Below are 25105 nucleotides of genomic sequence, written 5' to 3'. Positions count from 1 at the left end.
TATATTCATTGGGCTCCAGACAGTACCAAAATAAAATGAAGAAAACGACAAGCGTACGAGAAGATAGAAAGGGAAATATATCAAGGAAGTGGGCAGCGTTTATGTTTATTACCGTACAGTAAACCATAAGTAAACAATGTAAGCAATGCTCGATTTATGACGACCTTTGCATATTATTATTATTAGTACTACTACAGAATTCCTAATATGTTTTCATGTAATAAGATATGAATTTCCATTGCATTAATGTCATTTTTATTCATTCATCAAAGTAAATAATGCAATATAACATGACATCTGCAAATGGCAATTTTTTACAATTTGTTTTATGTTGCACCGATGCAGATAGGTCTTATGGCGATGATGAGATACAAAAGGGATAGCAGTGGGGAAAAAACTGGCCATGGCCTTAATTAAGACCTAATATGATAAACGGAACCCACAAAAATCATCTTCAGGGCTGCCGACAGTGGGGTTCGAACCCACTATCTCCCGAATACAAATCTGCAAATAATAATAATGGCATGTGGCCTCCGGAGAGGCCTGGTACAGGTCTTTCGAGTTGACGCCATACAGACGACCTGCGCATTTATGAGAATGGGGCCCTACCTATGATGAATTCTAATGATGAAGACGGCACACACACCCAGCCCCCGAGCCAATGGAATTAACCATTGAAGGTTAAAATCCCCAACCCGGCCAGGAATCGAACCCGGGACCCTCTGGACCACAGGCCAACAAGCTAACGATTTAGCCATGGAGTCGGACAATCTACTAATGATGTTATGGCAGTACATACAAGCAAAAATTATGTTGAAGGTAACCACATTGATCTTTTCCCCATGTAAATTATGCTTTATTGTGAATTTCTCTTCTTTTTAAGAATATATCCCACTGTTAGTCCATAACTGCTGCTTGTCTTTCCTTCATTTTAAAACAAAATACTGTCAAACCTTGCAAACCATTTCAAATCCCGTCAAACCTTTAGCAATGTTGAACAAGCTTTGACAGATTTGACAATATTTTTCTTGTGAAGTACTGAATTGAAAGAAAAATTTGATGGTGTAACAACAGACATTAGATTATTTATATTTGTACATTTGTTTGTTCACTTCAATTTGTTATATTTAAAAAAATACCATCTGTTTACAATGCAAACCTATTAATTGTAAAATGTTATGTTTACATTTTTCTTCTTCATCTCTCTGTATTTCTTGGCAAATAAATACTTGAAAGAGATTTATATATCTTAATCCTACTTACCAATGGATGATACTGTAGTTCTCACCAGTTTTACCATCATAATGATCTTAATAAAAGAAAAGATATGATGTAACACATCAAAAATACAATATGACAGGAGTACCTTGTGGAATTACACCCACGAATCTCCCATGACCCATCATTTCGGGTAGCTAGTACATTTGGCATAACATGACAGCAGCAGAGAACAGAGGGATGCAAAATCTTGTTCAACACGGCTTACCTTCCCCGCCATTGTTAGAACACTAGCACATGGCATGTGAGATAAGTTGGATGGTAGTTCTCCTACAGGAACAGGAAGGCTCCTCCATACGTGATTAGTAGCAGGGGGTGGAGAGCCAAGAACTGTGCTGAAGGTTGAAAAAATGGACATAGATCAATGGAGAAATGGACCAGTTGGGTGGGAGGAAGTGACAGTAACAACATGAACATTGCCTGAGTGGAGCATACCATCCTTGACAACGAAAGCATCACATAATTAATAATTTTGGGTGGCTATTTCTAGCCGAGTGCAGCCCATATAAGGCAGACCCTCCGAAAAGCCATCACATTACAAACATAGTACTGGTCATGGAACTTGACAGATCCCTGAGGTGTACTGTGCACAGGTGTCCGACTCGTTGGCTGAATGGTCAGCGTACTGGCCTTCGGTTCAGAGGGTCCCGGGTTCAATTCCCGGCTGGGCCGGGGATTTTAATCTTAATTGGTTAATTCCAATGGCCCTGGGGCTGGGCGTTTGTGCTGTCCCCAACATCCCTGCAACTCACACACCACACATAACGCTATCCTCCACCACAATAACACGCAGTTATAGCTACATATGGCAGATGCCGCCCACCCTCATTGGAGGGTCTGCCTTACAAGGGCTGCACCCTGCTAGAAATAGCCACATGAAATTATTATTATTACTGTGCAGAGGTACCCACAGTTGAGGAACGTGTCCGCCAGGTGTAAACAGTGATTTCCTGTAATGCCACAACCACGATCCAGTGGGCTTCAAGTCAAAAATGATGACTGGGGATGAGACCTGACTCCATTGTCACAAACCAGAGACCAAACCCCATGAAAAAGAACAAGAAACATGCCCTCTTTTTACATACATCCTCCTCATTAACGGATGCCTGGCTCCGTGGCTAAGTGGTCAGTGTTTTGGTCTTCAGTCCTCAGGGTACAAGGTTCAATTCTTGGCCAGGTAAAGTGATTTTAATTGTAAATTGTTAATTCCCTTGAATAGCGAGTAGGTATTTATGCTGCCCCGACATTCCTACAACTAACAGAACAAATAAAACACTATTTTCCACCACCACAATTACACGTAATTTTCTATTACACGGCAGATACCGTTCACCCTAATCAGAGGGCAGCATCAGTCAAGCAATAGCCACACAAAATTATTATTACCAACTGCGTGAAACTGGAGACAATACCAACAGTAACTCATATGTGGTAACCTTACACAAATTGTGTCTCACAATTCAAGAGAAGCAGCCATGGAAATGGATGCAAGGTGTCCTCTTGCAACATGATAATGCAAGCCTCCATGCGAGGAGTCAGGAAATGACTGCTGACACTGCTGAGCTGGAGTTCCTGGTGTTATTAACCGGCAACAAACAAACGAAACCCTCGGCTAGCTCAGTTCGCGTAGTACGCTTCGGCTCGTCCCGATCTACCAAGCTGCCCCAACACATACTGTAAGCAGCTGCAGTCAGACTTGTCGATTGAGGTTATTCTTTATGCTGGAAAACGCAATGCAACTGAAGGAACGAAAGTAAATGTAAAGTGACAAAGTATTAAGCATGGAGTTAAATGGGTTTATTTAAGATTGCCAAGCTGTAAACCAAATATATATATATACTAGCAAGATACCCGTGCTTCGCTACGGTATTATACTGAAATTTATAATTGAATGCTTATTGTTTTAGATACGTAATCCGCCGAAATTCGCGATCTGACTCGTTTTCTGCGAGAATCCGCCTAAATTCGCGATCTGATTCGTTTTGTAATAGATTACGGCAAGTTTCCTCCCATTTTTCAATCTTTCTTTCCAGCAATCGATTTCGTACTTTATGGGCTAGGTCCAGGTATTCCACCCGGTCAGTTGGGTCCCTAAATCTTTGCCATCTTTTATCTATAAGCATTTTTAATATGGATGAAATCCTTCAGGAGATCCGGCGTGGTGTCGTCTTGGGTGCCTTGGTGGTACTGAACCCACGGCCGGACTGCATTCTTAGTCATTACCCGGCCAGGACCCGTTTCCAGTGCGGTCCGCACATTTGACGACGGTCCAGAATATTATTATTATTACTATTATTATTTAGATGTTCTGGACCCCACAGCAAGATGCATGACCGTTACTTGGCGGTATATTACGTCTGCTACCATTGTCATTGTTGAAAATGTGACCAGCACCGTTGTCGCGCGTAGGCAAGTGTGCGGGATTTCTGGCGATACGAATGACATACTTCCGTGCATTATTGACCTTATTATAGAAGTGAACAATTTGACGGTCAATCTCATTCCTATCGTTTATTTCAAATGTGTTTAAATTTTTATTTATATGCCGGGAAAATCTACTGTAATCTAAGAACGTTTTCCGAAGGAAAAAATGGCTGTTGAAAACGAACCCAGGAAAGATTAAAAATGATCGGTTTATGGTCAGAAGAAGTACATCGAAAATATACAGCCTGTTTCCAGTCATTCGACAGGGTCAGGAATGGAATGAATAAAGCCTCCTCTAGCGGCGACAATAGGAATTGTGTCGGCTGCCGAAGCACTCCTCTGGGTCAATGATCGATGAATGACAAATGAAGTGAAATATTGGACAGTGTTGCTGGAATGAATGATGACAGGGAAAATCGGAGTATCTGGAGAAAAACCTGTCCCGCGACCGTTTTGTCCAGTGACCGGGATTTGAACCACGGAACCCAGCTGTGACAGGCCGGCACGCTGACGCCTGAGCAACGGAGGCTCCTTATAAGTACATTATGAACAGTAAAATCAATTGGTCTCAGCTCCTTTTACATACCACCGCCGTTAAGTTTATTTACCCCCCACCCCCACAAAAAAATTAAAAGAAGGCGTGCTTCTTTATGTTTAAGGGAGATTCCAAACACCAATGTTCACGTCTATTACCTTCAGTTTTGAGATATAAGTATCCCCATAAAAATAATTCATTTTTTCTCACTTCCTTTCACACTCCCCCTCCCCCAAGTGAATTTTCCGGCAAAAAATACATGTTTCTTTAATAGAAAAGGATCTTCTAAATACCAGTTATCACGACTCTAACAGTTTTTGATTTATGTGTCCTCATGAAAGGAATTCAACTCCTTTTCACTCCCGCCCCCCAAGATGGTTCCCCCCCAATACGCGTTTATCTTTGTTTTAAAGGAGATCGAAATACCAATGTTCACGTCTGTAACTACTTTAGTTTTTATTAGATGTATGTATTCTCATACAATTAAGTCAATTAATTTTTCAAAATTTTCACCCCCCCCCCCCTTATTGGTTTTTCCGAGAATACGTGCTTCTTTTCTTTTAAAGCAGATTCCAAAGATCAAATGTCACGCCTGTAACATCTTCATTTTTGAGATATCAGTAGCCTAATTAAAAGAAATCAACACCATTTTCAGTCACTTTTACCACCCCCCCTTCCACCCAAGTAGTATTTGCGAAAACTAAAAATACACGTTTCTTTATTTTTAATAGAGATAAAAAATACCATTTCCACTCTATAACATGTTTAGTTTTTTGATATATACTGTAGAAATTCTCATTTTAAAATTTCACCCCTTTTTATTTCCCCTTAAGGGGATTTTCCAAAAACAAATCACCTATGTTTCCTTACATTTACAGAAAATTCCAAATACCCACTTTTTAAGTCTGTAAAATTTTACGTTTCTCAGATATTCTGTAGATATAGTCTTTCGAAAAATTCACCCCAATTTGTCACTCTTCCGCCATTAATTGGATTTACCAAAAACAAAAATTACGTGTTTCTTTATTTTTAAAAGAGATCCAATGTACAAATTTTCAGTTCTGTAATATCTACAGTTTCTGAGTATGTATCCTCATTAAAGGGATTCAAACCTTTTACACCCCTCCTTTTGGGATTTACAGAAAACAAAAAATACGTGTTCCTTTATTTTTAAAGGATATTCTAAATACCAATTTTTACATCTGTAAACTTTTAAAGTTTTAAGATGTAGACACACTCATTTTAAAAATTCACCCCCCATTATTTGGATTTTCCAAAAACGAAAAAATACCTGCTTCTTTATTTTTAAAGTAGACTCCAAATACCAATTTTCACGTCTGTGATATCTTCAGGTTCTGAAATATAAGTAGCCTCATTAAAGGCATTCAACCCCTTTTTCATCCTTTTCCACCCTTCCCATTGGAATTTTCCAAAAACAAAAAATACGTGTTTCTTTATTTTTAAAGGAGATTCTCAATACCAATTTTTACATCTATAAACTTTAAAAGTTTTGAGATATAGACGCACTCATTTTAAACATTCACCCCCCTTTTCACTCTCCCATTAATTGGATTTTCCAAAAACAAAAAATACGTGTTTATTTTTAAAAGAGATCAAAAGTACCAATTTTCAGGTCTGTAATATCTTCAGTTTCTGAGATATATTTATCCTCATTAAAGGCATTCAACCCATTTTTCACCACTTTTCACCCCTCCTACCGGGATTTTTCTAAAACAAAAAAAATATGCGTTTCTTTATTTTTAAGGAACATTCTAAATACCAATTTTTACATCTGTAAACTTTAAAAATTTTGAGATATAGATGCACACATTTTAAAAATTCACCCCCCCCTTTTCACCCTCCCATTAACTGGATTTTCCAAAAAGAAAAAAATACGTGTTTCTTTATTTTTAAAGGATATCCCAAACACCTATTTTCAGGTCTGTAAAATCTTCAGTTTCTGAGATATAAGTATCCTCATTAAAGGCATTCAACCCATTTTTCACCCCTTTTCACCCCTCCTATTGGGATTTTCTGATAACAAAAAAATACGTATTTCTTTATTTTTAATGACGATTCCAAATACCAATTTTTACATCTGTAAACTTTAAAAGTTTTGAGATATAGATGCACTCATTTTAAAAATTAACCCCCCTTTTCACCCTCGCATTAATTGGATTTTCCAAAAACAAAAAAAGAAAGTGTTTCTTTATTTTTAAGAGATCAAAAGTACCAATTTTCAGGTCTGTGATATCTTCAGATTTTGAGACATAATAGTCGGTATCCTGATTAAAGGCATTCAACCCCTTTTTCACCGTTTTTCACCCCTCCTATTGAGATTTTCTAAAAACAAAAAAATACGTGTTTCTTTATTTTTAAGGAAGATTCTAAATACCAATTTTCACATCTGTAAACTTTTAAAGTTTTGAGATATAGATACACTCATTTTAAAATTTCAACCCCCTTTTCACCCCCTTAGCGAAGGAATATCCAAAAATCCTCTCTTAGCGAGCACCTACATCTTAATATGTATCTATGCCCAAAATTTCGTTTCTTTATGTCCAGTAGTTTTGGCTCGGCGATGATGAATCAGTCTGTCAGTCAGTCAGTCAGTCAGGACAAGTTATTTTATATATATAGATATTTTTTAAAATATACTGTTCCAGTAAGCGTACACAGAGGACAGAGGATGTGCATGAAACCAATCAACTATGTCTTTTTTGAGCGATGATAGTGTTGTATGCTGCTTCCTATTCTCTTGTATGCTGTGATCACTAGCATTATCTAATATTATCACAGTGTTTGGACTTAAGTTCAGTAGCAGTTCACTTTCCACCCAGGTTGAAAAAGTGGTTAAGTTCATGTCGTCATGGTAGTTAGGGATGGGACAAATGGTTACTTTCCAGTATAATGTTCCTGTGTATCCATTACGCTGTAGTATTAGGTTGGAGTATTACGATATAAAAGTAACATAATACAAGTTGCAGGTCAACTTTTGGGAGGAACATTCACTATACCTGCTGCCTTCTTCAGCCCCTAACCGTACCTTAGTAAGTACTATAAATAGCAATACTGTATCTTCATCTCGCTTTCTTTTCTACCACTGTCCCTTTTGTCAGCTCATCATTCACATTCTTAACTATTCCAAGAAAATGTTTGCAATGTCCCGTTTTACATTCTGAAAACTGATCCTTCAAAACGTTCATTTATAAAAAGCACCATAACAGCTAGGTAGCTCTGTGTATTCCTAGATGTCCAAGGATCTGTAGTTAAACAGACATTGGGACCTAACATTATAAAATATGTTGATGAACGAGTAACATATACACTTCAAATGCTGCCGGCATGAAAGATGAGGAAATAGTCCTATCAGGTAAGACATAATCAGAGTTTAATCCAGAACTCTTTCCCTTTTTCTTTTTTCTTTTTACGTCGCACCGACACAGACGATCTTATGATGATGATGATGGGATAGGACTAGGACGGAACTGACAGTGGCCTCAACTGAGGAACAGTCCCAGCAATTGCGTAGTGTGTACATGAAAAACCACCAAAAACCATCCTTAGGGCTGCCGACAGTGGGGTTAGAACCCACCATCTCCCAAATACAAGCTAACAGCTACGTGATGCAAACTGTGTACCCAACTCACTCTGAAAATCCAGTATAAAGTCTCCAAAATCTTAGTCTTCAGCCATAGGATGAAGGTTGGGAACATGTGGTAAACAACTGTGTAAGTGGCTTGTCCAGCATCTCATTCTGTGTATCACTCCTTTTCCTTTGTACTGGTAAAAATTATGATAACAGCTGTTGCTGCACTGCCTTGCAGGTTGCAGTCGATGACGAAGTTTCAGGAGGGACAGATACGCATGATGGCACTTATGATGGTGTACCCGTCCACCTCCCGAGTCCCAGACTAGCATTTATCTCAGGGGTGTCGGTTCATTATTTAAGTCATCAAAATATAAGTATAGAGGCATCAGTGAACACGGGAATGAACGGGGCAACTAAAAATAAAAATGGGGAAAGCTTCATTGTAAACATGAATTTAAGGACTCCATGATAGGACTAGGAAGTGACATTTAAATTTAAAAAGGGCGTATTGTCTAGCTACAATAAAAAGATTATGAGAATGGTTCCTTTTGTAATAATGGCAGAAGGAGCAGTTTATTGTGCCTTCCGGCGCTGAAATTTTGATACACTGGATAACAGCAATTGATGTTCTTTTTTTTTTGCTAGGGGCTTCACGTCGCACCGACACAGATAGGTCTTATGGCGACGATGGGATAGCAAAGGCCTAGGAGTTGGAAGGAAGCGGCCGTGGCCTTAATTAAGGTACAGCCCCAGCATTTGCCTGGGAAACCACGGAAAACCATCTTCAAGGCTGCCGATAGTGGGATTCGAACCTACTATCTCCTGGATGCAAGCTCACAGCCGCGCGCCTCTACGCGCACGGCCAACTCGCCCGGTACACTTGATTTTACAACACATTAAATCATATGTTCACTTGCTACACCGCAAGTGGTGACAAGACGTTTGTAATGTCCATGCTGAAAAAGAAATACAACTGTGGGGTATAATTCACTGATCGATTACGTTAGGATCGAAACGTTGTACGCATGACCGATTGGTCCACAAGGACGAGCCTTCCCGAGATTGGGAGCCCGAGAATAAACAAGGTTTATCGTCGGCTTCTCGATTCGGATTAGATAGAGTACCTCCGACTATCTACATTTCCCAACGTCGGCAATTGGGTTGGATATTGTTACGATGATTTTTGTGAGGAAAGTGTATTACGCCGACAGGTCCTATATTATACATCCAGCTGATGCCATGCAAGTGGAACTAGTATCTACAAATTATTTACACAGGATCTAATCACTGCCAAGCTCATGCTGGGCCAAGTTAGTTACAAGAAAATATATGATTATTATTTCGATCAAATCGCAAGCTGAGGGATGCCATCGTCAATAATTTAATTCATTATTATTAGAATCATCATTCCTCCAAGAAATTATCATTATTTATTATTATTTACGATTTCTGACACGGCCACGTTTTATTATGATCATTATTATAACGGGACGCGAAACACAAATGTTATTACTGTTATTATTATTATTATGATCTCCTCATATGATTATTATTATTATTATTATTATTATTATTATTATTATTATTATTATTATTATTATTATTATTATTATTATTATTATTACGGTATCATGATTATCATCACTTGTCATTTTTAACTATCACAACAAACGATCATTTGTGTGGAATCTGAACCTCTTATTCTCTTTAGGTCCGTAGTATTTCAACGAATAGCTGCGCAGTCTATTTTCTTCGTAGATGCTGTCACGGGTTCGAATCCTGCTCGCTACGTAATTCAGTAATACTCTGGTACATTGCCCGTACTTTTACACTCATTTCTCTGTGTTCATCATTAATTTCATACATTTCCTCGTATCATATTATTTCAACACAGCTTCATCATATGCTAAGTGTTTCCCATATGGAATTTATATCTCTTTCTATCTCACTATTATTTTATTCATTTATTTATCACAGAGTTTTCAACTGACTTATATTTCTCATCTATGACATCGTACGACATTTTATATCCTGACTGTGTGATCTTTATAATATCTCTCTTCCAATCTGATTTATTTCCGAGGTCATTCTCCACAAATCATCACAACAACCTGGAATTATATTGCCAACATTTGACAATCATGATCACGTAACTGATCATCCTACGTGTTCTGGTCAGCACTTGCAAATGAACTATCTGACATTATTTATAAAATATTGGAGCGTAATTTAAACAATACGTCTATTAGCATATAAGGATTATTAGCACGATATTATTACTCATAATTATTAATTCACAAAAATTTTAATTATCACACATTTTAAGTTTGAATGAGAAAAACTAATTGTGATGACCGGTTCCCGATAATCTCAACACATTATCCACTAAAATTTATTATTACTCACGGTTCATGTTGCAAACGATTATCTCATGGATTATTATTATTATTATTATTATTATTATATTTATCGTGACACCTTCCCAAAATTTCGACAACGTCAATCAGATTATTAACACAACGAGAAAACAACAGCTGACATAACACACGGCTGGATTTCCCATAAACATTATTATACAACTTATTGTTAAATGACTAAATTAAAACAAACTCCGGGCCAAATTGAACACTACACTAAATCAAATTGTCGAAAATTCTCAACTATAAAAAGAATGATAAATGCATGCATGTCTTAACTCACTACCCTATACCTATAGAACTGAATATACAACAAAATGAATACATTTTTAGACCCGACATTTACGTTATTATCATTGAATCCTGTCCGTGCTACAAATTTAGAATGGCATCGAGAGGCGATCCATTTTGTTACGTAAAGTAACCAAGTCAAACATCAAACTATTTCCCTCCTCTAATCAAAGTAACATCCCAAATATAATTACATTTTGGTACTCATCTGATGGTTGAAATCCATGGCGGCTTAGCAAACGAGAGACCCATTTGGCCCTCTCTGCTAGAGGTTACTCCATAACTGCTGACTTCCTGGCACTTATAAATTTCTGGCGTGCCGCCATTATTACACTGCTTAAATTATCACACTGATCTGCTCTTGCAAAATATTAATATTTATATATTGGTATTTACTTGAACACTATACTAACACTTAATCATTCTAGACCCAAATTAATTTATATACACTGTTTTTCTCTTCGTCCCTTTTACCGCACAAAGGGACTAGACACAAATGGCGATGTGTCGACTTATTCGCCCGGGCACGAGTTCACGATGTCCGGCACGGCGCATCCGAATTATGTTGCACTCTTGAAGTGTTCATGGTGGCGGTTCGATTCCCCTAAGTACAGGCTCAAATAATTATATGATTCCCACGTACTGTTCGTCACACAGTGTCGTACCTCTGCTTTTACTGTTTTGAAAAGAAGAATTATATCATTTCACTCCTTGCGAACTATCTACTTATCAGACTTCACAAATTATCTTACAAGTCCCTTTGCTCGAATGCGAGCACATTATACAAGTGCATGTGGATGTTCGTACAAATGATTTCAGACTGAGCTGGAACACGGCGAGCTGGCATGGAAAAGATCTCGGACTGAACTCAACTGAACTCGTGAGTGTTCATCGCCCTCATATTTAAAGATGAAGGCCTTCCTGGTGGATTATCTGACGTCATATCTTGGAGAGATGGGGTGGATTCCTCAAATCGGCACTTGCATTCCGAACTAGAAATTATGATTGATATCAAATTAATCCCCTCCTCTGAAACATACATTGGATTGAATATGATCTCCTGACGATCATAGATTTCGGAGATATTAATAGATATCGCTCTCTGGTTTTTCGCGGGTCTGGTGGCGTCTATCACCGCGTGGTCACCTTTCAGCCAATAGCATTCAAACTTCCCCAGTTCCAAGAAATTTAACCTCCAATTTATTTAATTTGCAACATATTATTGATTATTCTTCCATCCATGACATCTAAAAGTTCCTCCCGTTGATCCATATAACTGCAATAATTTTTTAATGATTACATTCGAACCTAACTTTATTATTTCACCCAGATCTTTCAAGGTGGTATTCCTGAGTCGCCAACTAAATTTCGTGACTGGTCTACAAGCGATGAGTCGGTTTGAATTTTCACCTGCAATAACTTAACCAACGATTGCCGTGGAAACACTGTAATTTCCCACTCTCTGATTCCGAGAATCCGTGATGTATCGGAAAGTTTTGCGCTCACCAAATATATCCCTTCGCAGCGCTGATGTTGCAACCATTCTATTGTTTCTGGCCCGCCTTTCTCTTCTTGTACGAAACATATTTGTGGACATACGTATCTTCTGGTCGCTAAAATTTTTTTTTTGCTAGGGTTTTTTTTTTTAGGTTGCACCGACACAGATAGGTCTTATGGCGACGATGGGATAGGAATGGCCTAGGAGTTGGAAGGAAGCGGCCGTGGCCTTAATTAAGGTACAGCCCCAGCATTTGCCTGGTATGAAAATGGGAAACCACGGAAAACCATCTTCAGAGCTGCCGATAGTGGGATTCGAACCTACTATCTCCCCGATGCAAGCTCACAGCCGCGCACCTCTACGCGCACGGCCAACTCGCCCGGTAGGTCGCTAAATTAATAGGCCCCCTACTGTGAGGCAGCTCTCTACTGTCGTGATCAGCTAATCTCTCAGGATCCAGTCTGTCGTGTCCTTAACTCATGTTTCAACACTACACAGATGAAATATTGTCAACTAAAATTCTGTACTTCAATAAACGTACCCTATTCTCTTTCATACATCAAATCATTATTAAATTATGACCCCGATCATGCGGGTTCATCAACTGTGTAGCTAACTCACCCTGAAATTCCAGTATAAAGTCTCCAAAATCTTAGTCTTCAGCTATAGGATGAAGGTTGGGAATATGTGGTAAACAACTGTGTCAGTGGCTTGTCCAGCATCTCATTCTGTATATCACTCCTTTTCCTTTGTACTGGTAAAAAATATGATAACAGCTGTCGCTGCACTGCCTTGCAGGTTGCAGTCGATGACGAAGTTTCAGGAGGGACAGATACGCATGATGGCACTTATGATGGCTTTTCAGAACCTGATACTGAGTACCATGTACAGTACATTAATGAGAACTACATTAACCAGTTGAACTTTTAAAATTATTATTATATTATTGTTATTATTGTTATGTGCATATGGACCCAATGGATCACGCAAAGCTCTAACGATTCTGTTTTCTGAGTTGCCAGACAGCTCTCATCCTTTCTCCGTGGATCCTTTTTCGTTCTTCTGTCAACTTTGTTCCAGTCTTCTTTTTCACATCATTCTCTGGTTGCACTTTCCATCCATTAATTTTTTTTCTATAGATTATTATTATTATTATTTTGTACCTTCTTAAAACGCATTTCTAAGAAACCGTTTCCCTGTAATTAAGTTTTTGTACGCATAAATCGTATCAGGTCTTTTGCTCCTTGTCCACAACACAGAGTGAAACATAGATGCAAAGTGGGAAGACAACTGTTTCAAGGAACTACGCTTCTGTATGTATCACTAAACCATGCGGCCACAGATGTTCCATCCGATGGAAGGTGGAGGACGTAGCAGTGTTTGATGTAGCTTCTTTCTCTGGCGAGTTTGCTCTTGCTGTCTTTGACGTTCCTGCTCAAACTGTACAACTGCAGCTGAGATGGTAGCACGCCAGCAAGGGCGATCCAATGCGAGAGTATGCCAAGCATTTGGGTTTATATCTACTCTTCTCATGGTCTGCTGTCACTCATACGAGGGATATGGCTTGCCCATCTAAGCCGATGACCAACGATGGAGGCTTCGATACTGTTTAGCTTTGCTTTATCGAGAACTGATGTATTAGTTATATAGTCATCCCATTTGATGTTCATGATGGATCTAAGTTTTTGTAGTTGAAAGCGTTCCAGTTTCTTGATATCCCAGCAATATAGGGTCCAGATATCACAATCATAGAGTAATGTAGAAATAACAACAGTCAAGTATTTTTTCTGATATTAACACAGTGTTCAATTTCTTCAACGTAGGTACAGTTTTCATCACATACAATTCACTTATTTTCCGATGTATCACACCTTTCGAGAAGTCGTCTTGTTTCGATCCTTTGCATATGGACTGTTTTCTTGCCATCAGGTGTAGAAAACCGCAGGCGACCCTTGGCCATAGATGTCTTCCCTTCAACTATTATACATTTCACTACAGACCTTGTAACCGCAAATGCTTCACTTGTTGAAGCCAGAACAATATAATTAAGTTTACGAGCAGCTTTCCATTCTTGTAGGTGAGCCGTTTCGTTATAGGCTATATCTCTGACTTGTCCCCTTAATGGCCATCCACAATTGCCATCAGACTTAGATGTAGCAGCCATAGCTACAATCAAATGAGACTGTATGTATGTATGTTCAGTTTTCAGCCCTAAGGCTGGTTGGATCCTCAACAGCTCTGCCATCAGCTGTCATAGATGGCCTAGGCATTGCTGAAGAGGCGTACTAGGGAAATGAGGAGTGAGGTAGTTTCCCGTTGCTTTCCTCATCGAGCCTATCACTACAATAACGTGCTAAACAACAGTATATACATATTTACTAATGAAGAACAACTCAAAAAATATAAAAAATGCATCCCAGAAGAATAACATATATTTGAACTGTCTAGGATTTCCTGATGATCTAGCTCTTCTGGCCAGTGATATTCAGGAAACAAAACAACAAATAAAATCTTAACAGGAAAGAGCTCAAAATATTGGTTTGAAAATTTCATTTGAAAAAAAAAAAAACCAACCTGAAATTATGCTAACTCAACTTTTGCTTGCAAACAAAATTAAGCTGGGAGACCAAGATATAACGGTAAAAATTGTAGAAAAATTTAAATATTTAGGTGAAATAATTACATATAACCTGAACGAGAAACCAGCATGTCAAAACAGAATAGATAAACTGGTTACAGCACAGCATGTTACCACGAATACATATAATAAAAAGTATTTTTCAATAACAACCAGATTTAAACACAAAACAAGTCACCCAGCTACAAATTACATATGCATGTGAAACATTATTCAAAACAACAAACACAGTTGCAATAGTACTAAAGCTAGAAAGGAGAATAGTGAGAACCTATTTATATAAAAATGATCAAGTAAATGGAGTCTGGAGACTGGCTTCCAATGAAACAGTTTATAATGAAATAGAACCTGTGACTAGCACAATGAAAAAGAAACGAATCTCATTCTTAGGGCATTTAATACGGTCACCAGAAAATAGAATCAGTGGAAAAATAAGAGAAAAATTCTGGAAGAGTAAGAGTAAGGATAATATTAGATGGATCACAGAACTTAAAAAAGACATGAGAGAGTTACATATTACAATAGAATATTTATACAAAACAAATACACTCAAGATATTGAAAGATAAACACACCAGACTATAGATGAAAACAAGCAGAGAGGAGGAAGAGTGATTCTAGAAGCAGAAAGAAAATTACATTCAGAAAAGAAAGAAACAGTATTGGGGTGACAAAATGAAGACCTGACTAAAATAGTCCTATGTTGGCTAAAAACATAAAATAAATAAATAAATAAATAAATAAATAAATAAATAAATAAATAAATAAATAAATAAATAAATAAATAAATAAATTACACACTACACAAGAAGACTACAACTTAAGAAAGAAAATGTATACAAAACCAACAAAACAACAAGAGCGCAAAATGGATGCAGAAGTGGCAATGGAATTTTTGTGTCACCACACCTTCACAGTGTGTACAACATGGTGGCCAGACAGCATGTGACCCCCTCCACAACTCCTCTATGATGTCAGACATCCACCTTGAGAGAATGCGCGGGGAAGTGAACTTTGCGCATATTCTTTATATCGTTGCAGGGTAATACCATATCCATCCCACTCCCTCAAATCGGCCCTTTCTGATTATCATCTGTTTGAAGCCAAGAAGTCACCCTTGCACAGACAAAATTTGGCAGACATGAAAGATCCAGAAACCATTAATCAGGCATGCATGCAACATGCTCCAAAAACATGGCTCCAGAAGGGTCTGGAGAGGCTGCCACACCAGTAGAATAAGAGCATATAGCTAATCAGAGACTATAACGAGGTGGACCAAACTATTGAGCTGTAAGCAATGTATTTGTAGGAAGGAAAAATAAAGTGTCCCTTGTATAAAAGCAGAGCAGTTTCTTAACCATAACTTACTAGGATACATTTACATACCTTCTTGCCATCTTCAATCCAAAGTAATGTAGGATAACCCACAATATCAAAATTATTACAAGTAGTTTTATGAAGAGTACAATCCACTTTGGAAATGATTACTGATGTATCATGTTCAAAGGATTTAGCAAGCGCATCCCACGTAGGAGCAAGTTTCTGAAGCAAAGGATGAACAAAATTGTTACAACTCAATATCCAAATCAAACAGAAAGATCTGTACCATTTTATTCAGTAAATAAGCAACAGAAATGCACTTTGAGACAAATATTGATGATGATGATGATGATGATGATAGTTGTTTAAAGAGGCCTAACACTGTGTTATCAACCCCTGAGACAAATACTAGACCTCTGTATAAGGTGAACTTCAACTTAAATTTTTTGTATAAAAACAAGATATGAGCATTAAATGTTTTTTGTTTTCAATTTCAGTTTTTATTTATACCTATAGTATTTTACAGTACTCCATATAGTTGGCAACTACTTTATAAAATAGGTATCTCACCACATTTGTTATCACTGCTGAAAAGCTTATGTGATAATCACACTACCATAATATGATAATCACACTGCCACTATCAGGATTGATAGTTATACATCTGAGTTCTTCAGAGTGTCCAAGGGCATGAGGCAAGGCAGCATTCTCTCTTCACTCCTTTACAACATTAATGGCAAATATGTCATGAGGAAAGCCCTTGATGGCTTGACTAGAGGTGTTTCAATTGATGAAAGAAGCAATAATCAATAATCTGTGTTTTGCTGATGACACTACTCTCTTTGCCAGCATTGAAGTTGAACTTGAATAGTTACTTGCAAGAGCAAAGCACACAAGTCATGTATATGGACTGGAGATTAACCTAGGCAGGTCCAAAGTTATGATAATTGATCGAGCAGCATAGGTTCAGCTCACAGATTTTGTAAGAGAACTGGAGATTGTTAACATTCTCACTGCTGCGATCGACTATACTTGAGCTGCCTGAAATGGTCAATCAGTACTGCGATTGAGTATACTCGAGCCGGACTTTGCGCCGCCAGTGCAGAGGTCAAATATACTCAATCTGCCTTATACTTGAGTGTCATATGCTTCAGCCATCTATTAGTCACACTTTAAACCAAGTAGTTTATATTTTTTCCATGACTAGTTCTGCAGGAAAACCTTTCTCTTTTGTCACGGTTGTAAACATCGTATTTGAATGATGGCCGCCATGTACGAACATAATGCATCTGGAGGAAATCTTATAATTTTAAAGGAGATTGAGTCCGATATGGATTTCAACAGTGACTGTACTGATATTGAAGATATCAGTGAAGTGACAGGGAGTGATAATTATGTTGAAAGAGGTGATGATTTGCTGCCAGAGGCGCAGCATTTCAAGCGCCAAACCTACCTACGTCAAATAATAATTTGACCCCTGAATGCCCCGAAATTGATTATTTTGAGGTATTTGTTAGTCACAAAAGTAATTTAATATAATGGAATTGACCTTTTCAATACATACAAAGCTGTTGCACATAAATTATATTACAACATTTTTATTATTATAAAGGTACCAGTTTTGACAGGTTTACAATGTCATCGTCAGCCTTACGTAAAACAAAGCAAGAGAATAAATTCACATATAGCAACAATACACACATGCTAGGTAAAATTCATATAATGACATTTAAAATAGTTCATATAAAATATCTGAGGATTGCTACGCGTTGGTGGCGTAATAGTCTCGTATTGTTTTGGTACATGAGTTGAGGCACTTTCTGTAAGTTATGCTTTGGTATGATAAAACTTTATGAACACGTTAAAATCTTCATAAGTATCTTATTCATAGGGAAATACTGCACTGAGGAAAAATCTGAGCACTGTTGATGGCATGGTTTTCTTATCTTAAAGTTGTTCTTAGTGTACATGTAGGTCCTAGGATGATATGTAGGACCGAGGTTCCTCAGTTCAAGCAGAACGGCAACCTACAGAAAACGGAAAGCTGATTTTAATATGTTGTTCTGTAAAGGGCAAGTCAAATGAAGCAAAAGTATAGGAAGTTAAAGTGTGAGAACTCACCTTGCCGCAGCGTGCCAGGAAGCTTACTCTATGAAGAGGAGTTGACAACTGGAGCAGGTTTCTGGGTAGAGGTAGTTGGGAGAGGGGGGGGAGGGGGAGGGAAAGGAAGGAGGGGAGGGGCTTGGAGAGGAAATGCCTACGGGGGAGGTATTGGGGCGGGTCTGGAGGACTATGTGGCAGGGACGTATAGCAAGGTAAGGTATTATGTCATGCGTGGAAGATCGAACGCCTTTTCATAAACTTAACATCTTTAAGAACCGTAATAAGAAAGTCATAAAGAACCTTGGGTTTCTCAGAAATTTCATTTAAGTTTAAATTGGGGTTGAAAAACTGATCGAGGTGTATGAAGCAATTTTCAGTGACATCTAGGAGAGAGCCTTTTCCTAAGGTTCTGAGAATCTCCAGGTCTTGGTCTATGGTGGTAAAAGTATGTTTCGCATCATGCATATGTTGGCCCACTGCCGAAAACCTATTGTATTTAATAGCATTGACATGTTCTATGTACCTGATTTTGAAGTTTCGTCCGGTCTGTCCTATGTACATGGAATTGCAGTTATTGCAACTAAACCGGTATACCCCTTACCTCAAGGAGTAGTTTCTTTTGTTTATTGTGTTAGAATTGTGTATTATTTCAACATTCCTATTGTTAGTACAAAAGGATATCTTGACATTATGCTTTTTAAAGATGTTGGTGACACTGTAAATGTTTTCGTTGAAAGTGAAGGTAGAATATGTGATAGGTTGGGTTTTTCTTTTTCTAATGTTGTATTTAGTCGATGCTTGAATTTATTTATTATTCTTTCTATGAAATAGTCATTATATCCATTGAATTTGGCAATGGAACAGATGGTGTCTAATTCCTTCTTTAAGTTTGTTTTTGACATTGGTATTTTAAATGCGCGGTCGACCATGCTGTTATAAGTGGCACATTTTTGTGTGTCAGGGTGTGCAGAGTCCTGTCTTATGGTTGTTATATACTGTATGTTAGGGAGGATGGGAACCTGAATATCATGAGGTGTAGGAAGTTAATTTGTTTGTTGGATTCTGACTCACGGGTGATTTTAATATCTGGATCTACTGTATATTGTTGAGATTGTTGAGATTGTTGAGATTGTCAAGAGTAGAGGTAGCACCTTCTTAAGGTCAGGGGTATACCGGTTTAGTTGCAATAACTGCAATTCCACGTACCTAGGACAGACCGGACGAAACTTCAAAATCAGGTACATAGAACATGTCAATGCTATGAAATACAATAGATTTTCGGCAGTGGGCCAACATATACATGATGCGAAACATACTTTTACCACCGTAGACCAAGACTTGGAGATTCTCAGAACCTTAGGAAAAGGCCCTCTCCTAGATGTCACCGAAAATTGCTTCATACATCTCGATCAGTTTATTCAACCCCAATTTAAACTTAAATGAAATTTCTGAGAAACCCAAGGTTGTTTATGACTTTCTTATAACAGTTCTTAAAGATGTTAAGTTTACGAAAAAGCATTCGATCTTCGACGCATTACATAACACCTTACCTTGCTATACATCCCCACCGCATAGCCCTCCAGACCCGCCCCCAACACCTCTCCCGTAGGCGTTTCCTCTCCAAGCCCATCCCTTCCTTTCCTCCCCTCTCCCAACTACCTCTACCCAGAAACCTGCTCCAGTTGTCAACTCCTCTCCATAGAGTAAGCTTCCTGGCACACTGCGACAAGGTGAGTCCTCCCACTTTAACTTTCTATACCTTTGCTTCATTTGACTTACCCTTTACAGAACTCCACATTAAAATCAGCTTTCCGTTTTCTATAGGTTCCCGTTCCGCTTGAACTGAGGAACCTCGGTCCTACATATCATCCTAGGACCTACATGTACACTAAGAACAACTTTAAGATAAGAAAACCATGCCACCAACAGTGCTCAGATTTTTCCTCAGTGCAATATTTCCCTATGAATAAGATAGTTATGAAGATTTTAACGGTTCATAAAGTTTTATCATACCAAAGCATAACTTACAGAAAGTGCCTCAACTCATGTACCAAAACAATACAAGACTATTACACCACTAACACGTAGCAATCCTCAAGTATTTTATATGAACTATTTTAAATGTGTAGGGGCTGCCTGGCCGAGGCGGTAAAGGCGTACTCTGTTCGCCCGGAAAGACGTGGGTTCGAATCCCTGTCAGGAAGTCGTAAAATTTAAGAAATGAGATTTCCACTTCCGGAGGTGCATATGACCCTGAGGTTCACTCAGCCTACAGCAAAAGTGAGTACCAGGTTAATTCCTGGGGACAAAGGCGGCCGGGCGTAATGCTAACCACTCTACCCCATCAAGTGCCGAGGTTACAAATAGTGGAAGCCTTTACCTTCCACCACTCCCAGGGCCTTCATGGCCTGTACGGAGATGACTTTGCTAGTTTAAATGTGTCATTTTTTGAATTTTACCTAGCATGTGTGTATTGTTGCTATATGTGAATTTATTCCCTTGCTTGGTTTTATGTAAGGCTGATGATGATATTGTAAACATGTCGAAACCAGTACCTTTATAATAATGTTGTAATATAATTTATGTGCAACAGCTTTGTATGTACTGAAAAGGTGGATTCCATTATATTAAATTACTTTTGTGATTCTCAGTTCAATACGGAACGGCCATGAAGTTCTTAACTTTAGTATCTGTTAGTGAAAAGATGTCGGCAAGAGAAGCAGACGAAGCAAACAGATTTTATAAACAGACAGTTGATGCTAAGTTCATGGCTAGTTCTGCTCTATTTTAATCAATATTGTGTGTTTAATTTAATCTCTGCAGTTATTGTGTGTGTGGTTTGGTACTGTGCATAAATATAGCAGGCATAGCCCATAGTGCAAATGAAAATTTCTAAGCTTCTTCCTAATGGATAAAATTTTTGCCAACTCGTGTGGAATCGAACCCTGGATCCCGAACAACTGTAGGAACAAACTGGTGAGTAAAAACATCGTCTCAAAATATTATTCTGTACCTAATGCTTGTATTTTATGTTCCATTATCGGCGATAATATTTGATGAGGTTGTTGGCTGAAATAATCCAGCACTAGGATCGCACCAGCCAAGACCCTGTCTGAGAATTCAACAGCAAAAAGGTTAAGGGCTATGTCTACCTTGGTTCGAAGATCTCTATTACAGGAAGCTTTGATGACGAGATAAGGAGACAGATTACACTTGGATGAGTTGCAATGAATAAGCTAACCAGGATCTGGCAAAATAGGGCACAAAGGTCCAGCTGGTAGAAACACTTGTATTTTCATTCTTCAACTATGCACGTGAGATGTGGACCCCCAAGGTTAGTGACAAAGCTCATATTGCTGCCTTTGAGATGTGGTGTTGGCACAGAATGCTATGTGCACCCTAGATAAAAACAACAAATTTGTCCATTGTTGCAGAGCTCAACATCTCCAGACGCCTTTCTTCTCACGTCACCCAGAGGATCCTTTAGTTTCTTGGCCATATTGTTCAAAGAGATGGTGAGAACCCAGAAAAAATTATGATGCAAGGAAATGTCGAGGGTTAAAGGCCATGCGGAAGGTGTAACGGTTCAAATCTCATTACATAATGCACCCTACGGGTCAGGGTAACCACAGTATTTTCCCAACTAGTCAGTTACATATCTCAGGGTATTCATGCCTCCAGAAAAATGGTTAATTTTTCTATGTTTTGGTTTAACGAGTGTTCAAAGAGAAAGTAACAGTATCATACGCGGTTCAGAATTACGTAATTCAACGCTCAGTAGTGGATTTTGCGAACGTAAACTTCAGTCAGCCTTTCGAAAAACATATCCGCATAACGAGAACCTTACTCACTAAGTACAACTACTGACTACCGTTATAAATGAAAACTCATTCCATTATATAAAAACTAATCAAGAAACACATTTATTAAACTATCAATATTCGTGAAAGAAATGGTTAATGTCAAATGTTACTCATAATCTTCCAATTATCAACTTAATAAATAAATATTTTAATTACTGAATCAAATATTCTAGGTCAGCGCTGCCTTACTCCTAAACTAAGTTTACATATCTTAACATTCTGGGTCGCGTATTCCTGAAATGAATTGTTGCTTTGTTTCATCTTCCTATTAAAAATTACATCTGGTCACTTAAGTATATATTACATCAAAGTCTTCAGACCACGGTCAAAATTCGGTATACCAATAAGTTATTCCATCACTCACTGTGTTAATTATACACCCTCATCAAAAATACAACCATAACATTGTTCAAGTTATCGCGGAAATGAACTGAATTTGAATAAAGTGTCCTGAATACAAATATCAGTGACCTAAGTTACATTGAAAATTATCTGAGTTCGTTGGTGCAGACTACAGTGAAGAAAATGAAATATTGAATGACGCACTAAGTTTTTTGGTCCGATTGCCACTTAAATTACAGCTCCTAACTAAATATTCGCTCTAATAATATTTCAGATTGACAAAACATCGAGATGTGCAAATGCCTACATAAAGATATTTCAACACTACATTATCATACTAGTTGCATACAAGTTTGATCTTCCACGCAGTTACCCTTCATTCAGAATATGATACAATCATGTATTCATTTACCCATCACCGGTTGTTATTATTGTCAAACCACTTTCACACTTCATTAAAATATGCGTAATTTTATTGTCCATACCTTGCTATAGTTCCTTCCTGGGGCATACTTATATTCCGTAGTTGCTTTACATGTGCTCCTACATCGCACATTATATATATCATATACGTTTTACTCCCTGTTAATCTGCGCAATATATCATTTAAAATACCATATATACTTCCATTATTTCATTATTAACCTTCAATTCAACCCATATTTAATTCATTTAACATCTATAATTACCGCGTTTAACCCCCAATATTAATTAAACACAACGATACGTATCTCTTCAATAGCGCAGAATTCGTTCCTCAAAACGCATTTTGTCATACAATTCAACATATAACCCCAAATTCAGTATCTATTCTTTTAATATATTCACACAGCAAAGAGTATGGTAATTTAACTTAACCAATTCAAACATGCATCCCTCTGTGACGTAACTGGGTTTGACTGGTATTACATCACTCATGGATCTTTCTAACTAACCGGGATTCTTTGAAAACAGCTGTTACACTATGTCACATTTTTAAATCGTATTCCTTCATCCTTGGATAAAATAATGTAGTAAACACGTTACCATTCTGTCACGAGATATCGTCTTAAATATTTCACACTGCACTTTCTTATATTCACTGCACATTTAATTATCTCACGCTTAGGTTATTCAGATCTATTGCATATACTGGTAATACTCTACATAAGAAATTATACTACTTAATACTATTACTTAGCTCGCCATTCAATATCTCGGGCCTTAGTTGCTCTTCGGTCTGGTCGCAGGCCTTGGATTGGGAACTGGGCAGGATCTCCACCACTGGTATCTCAGGTAGAGTGACCTCCTCCACACGGGTCGGGTGGTTTTAACAGCCAGGATGACATCTCCCTCCAGGTTGGTCTATGCCGATTTAGCAAGCCATCATCTGTTCAGGAACACAGTAGACAATATGCGTCGATTCTGGAAAATATTAATTCATCATGGTTCTGCGTAGTATATATATATTTTTTATAGTGATTGCTTCTTTATTTAGGCGGTCCTTGCTATTATTTCCACTTAATATAGCTCAACCTCGAGCTCTCACATCTCAACTTCTTGTTTCCAAACGACTTTGCGTCTAAGTATTTGGACGGACTTTTCAAATCTTCTGGATTTTATTCCCTCTTTACGGTATTTCAGCGTTTATCTCTTCGTTTCGTTCAATATTTCCGTCCTCTCAGCTTAAAATTTCACGTTAGATATTGCAAATCTTGCTTATTTTTGAGAGCGATGTTCGGGATATCTTGTCCTCACCACGTCAATTTTTTAAGTCAGTTTTTATAATAATCTGTTTGATCCTTATTTCTTTTAAAAACAATTCTATCGATTCTACACCATTGTACACCGCCTTCATAGTGGTAGGTTTAAGTTAGTCATGGCCTTCTAGCATACATAAATATCGATACCCTATTACACATTTCTTTGCCTTGGTTGGCCTCTACCTTCCGTAGGCGCCATTTTTAATAGTCCAGTAAATGCATCGGGTACAATAGTAATATCTTTATTATTATTATTATTATTATTATTATTATTATTATTATTATTATTTTATCTGTGAGATTACTACTATTGTATTATTATTATTATTATTATTAATGTTCAATTCAATTCTGCAAAGATTATCGCTTGCGTGATTGTATTTAATTTATTGTGTATATATATATGTGTGTGAATATTAGCATTTAACCATGTAAAGTAAGACTTGCTGCATAATATCATATATGGATATGCTTTGTAATAAGTTTTGACATTGCAACACACATGTTGCAATACTGCTAGTGTAACTGCCGAGTCATCGTTCCCTCATAGTGTGCATTTAGCGGTGAGCTCACTTTGTGGAGATACCTACTGAGTGCCCCAGGCAATTTCACCATTGTATGTAACATTTGGAGCAGGGTGGAAGTATAATGTAGTTATTTTTGGAGATTGCGAAGGTGTGTCAACTAAAGACTATATACAGCAAGCTGGCTGTATATTGTAGCATCAGCCATTAGTCATTGGAAGAGTGACCTCAGTTGGTCAGTTCAGTTGGAGGGAAAGACTTGCCATGAAGTCATATGAACGGAGAGACTTTTTGCTAGTTGCTTTACGTCGCACCGACACAGATAGGTCTTATGGCGACGATGGGACAGGATAGGGCTAGGAGTGGGAAGGAATCGGCCGTGGCCTTAATTAAGGTACAGCCCCAGCATTTGCCTGGTGTGAAAATGGGAAACCACGGAAAAAAAATTTCAGGGCTGCCGACAGTGGGGTTCGAACCTACTATCTTCCGAATACTGGATACTGGCCGCAATTAAGCAACTGCAGCTATCGAGCTCGGTA

At 38.0% G+C, this 25105-nt stretch overlaps 1 protein-coding gene across 1 annotated transcript in view; it reads right to left on the bottom strand.

Annotated features, from left to right (window-relative positions):
- prtp (pretaporter) overlaps positions 1-25105 on the bottom strand; it is a 185311-nt gene that overhangs the window by 51819 nt on the left and 108387 nt on the right. Inside the window, exon 5 of the mRNA XM_067137723.2 lies at positions 16059-16214. Coding sequence (XP_066993824.1) covers positions 16059-16214 — 156 coding nt within the window. The remainder of the gene's footprint in view (positions 1-16058; positions 16215-25105) is intronic.

The sequence above is a fragment of the Anabrus simplex genome, chromosome 1, assembly GCF_040414725.1.
Source record: "Anabrus simplex isolate iqAnaSimp1 chromosome 1, ASM4041472v1, whole genome shotgun sequence".
Classification (NCBI taxonomy): domain Eukaryota; kingdom Metazoa; phylum Arthropoda; class Insecta; order Orthoptera; family Tettigoniidae; genus Anabrus; species Anabrus simplex.
Note: the sequence above shows the minus strand (reverse complement) of the source record. Positions and strands in the feature narration are given on the sequence as shown.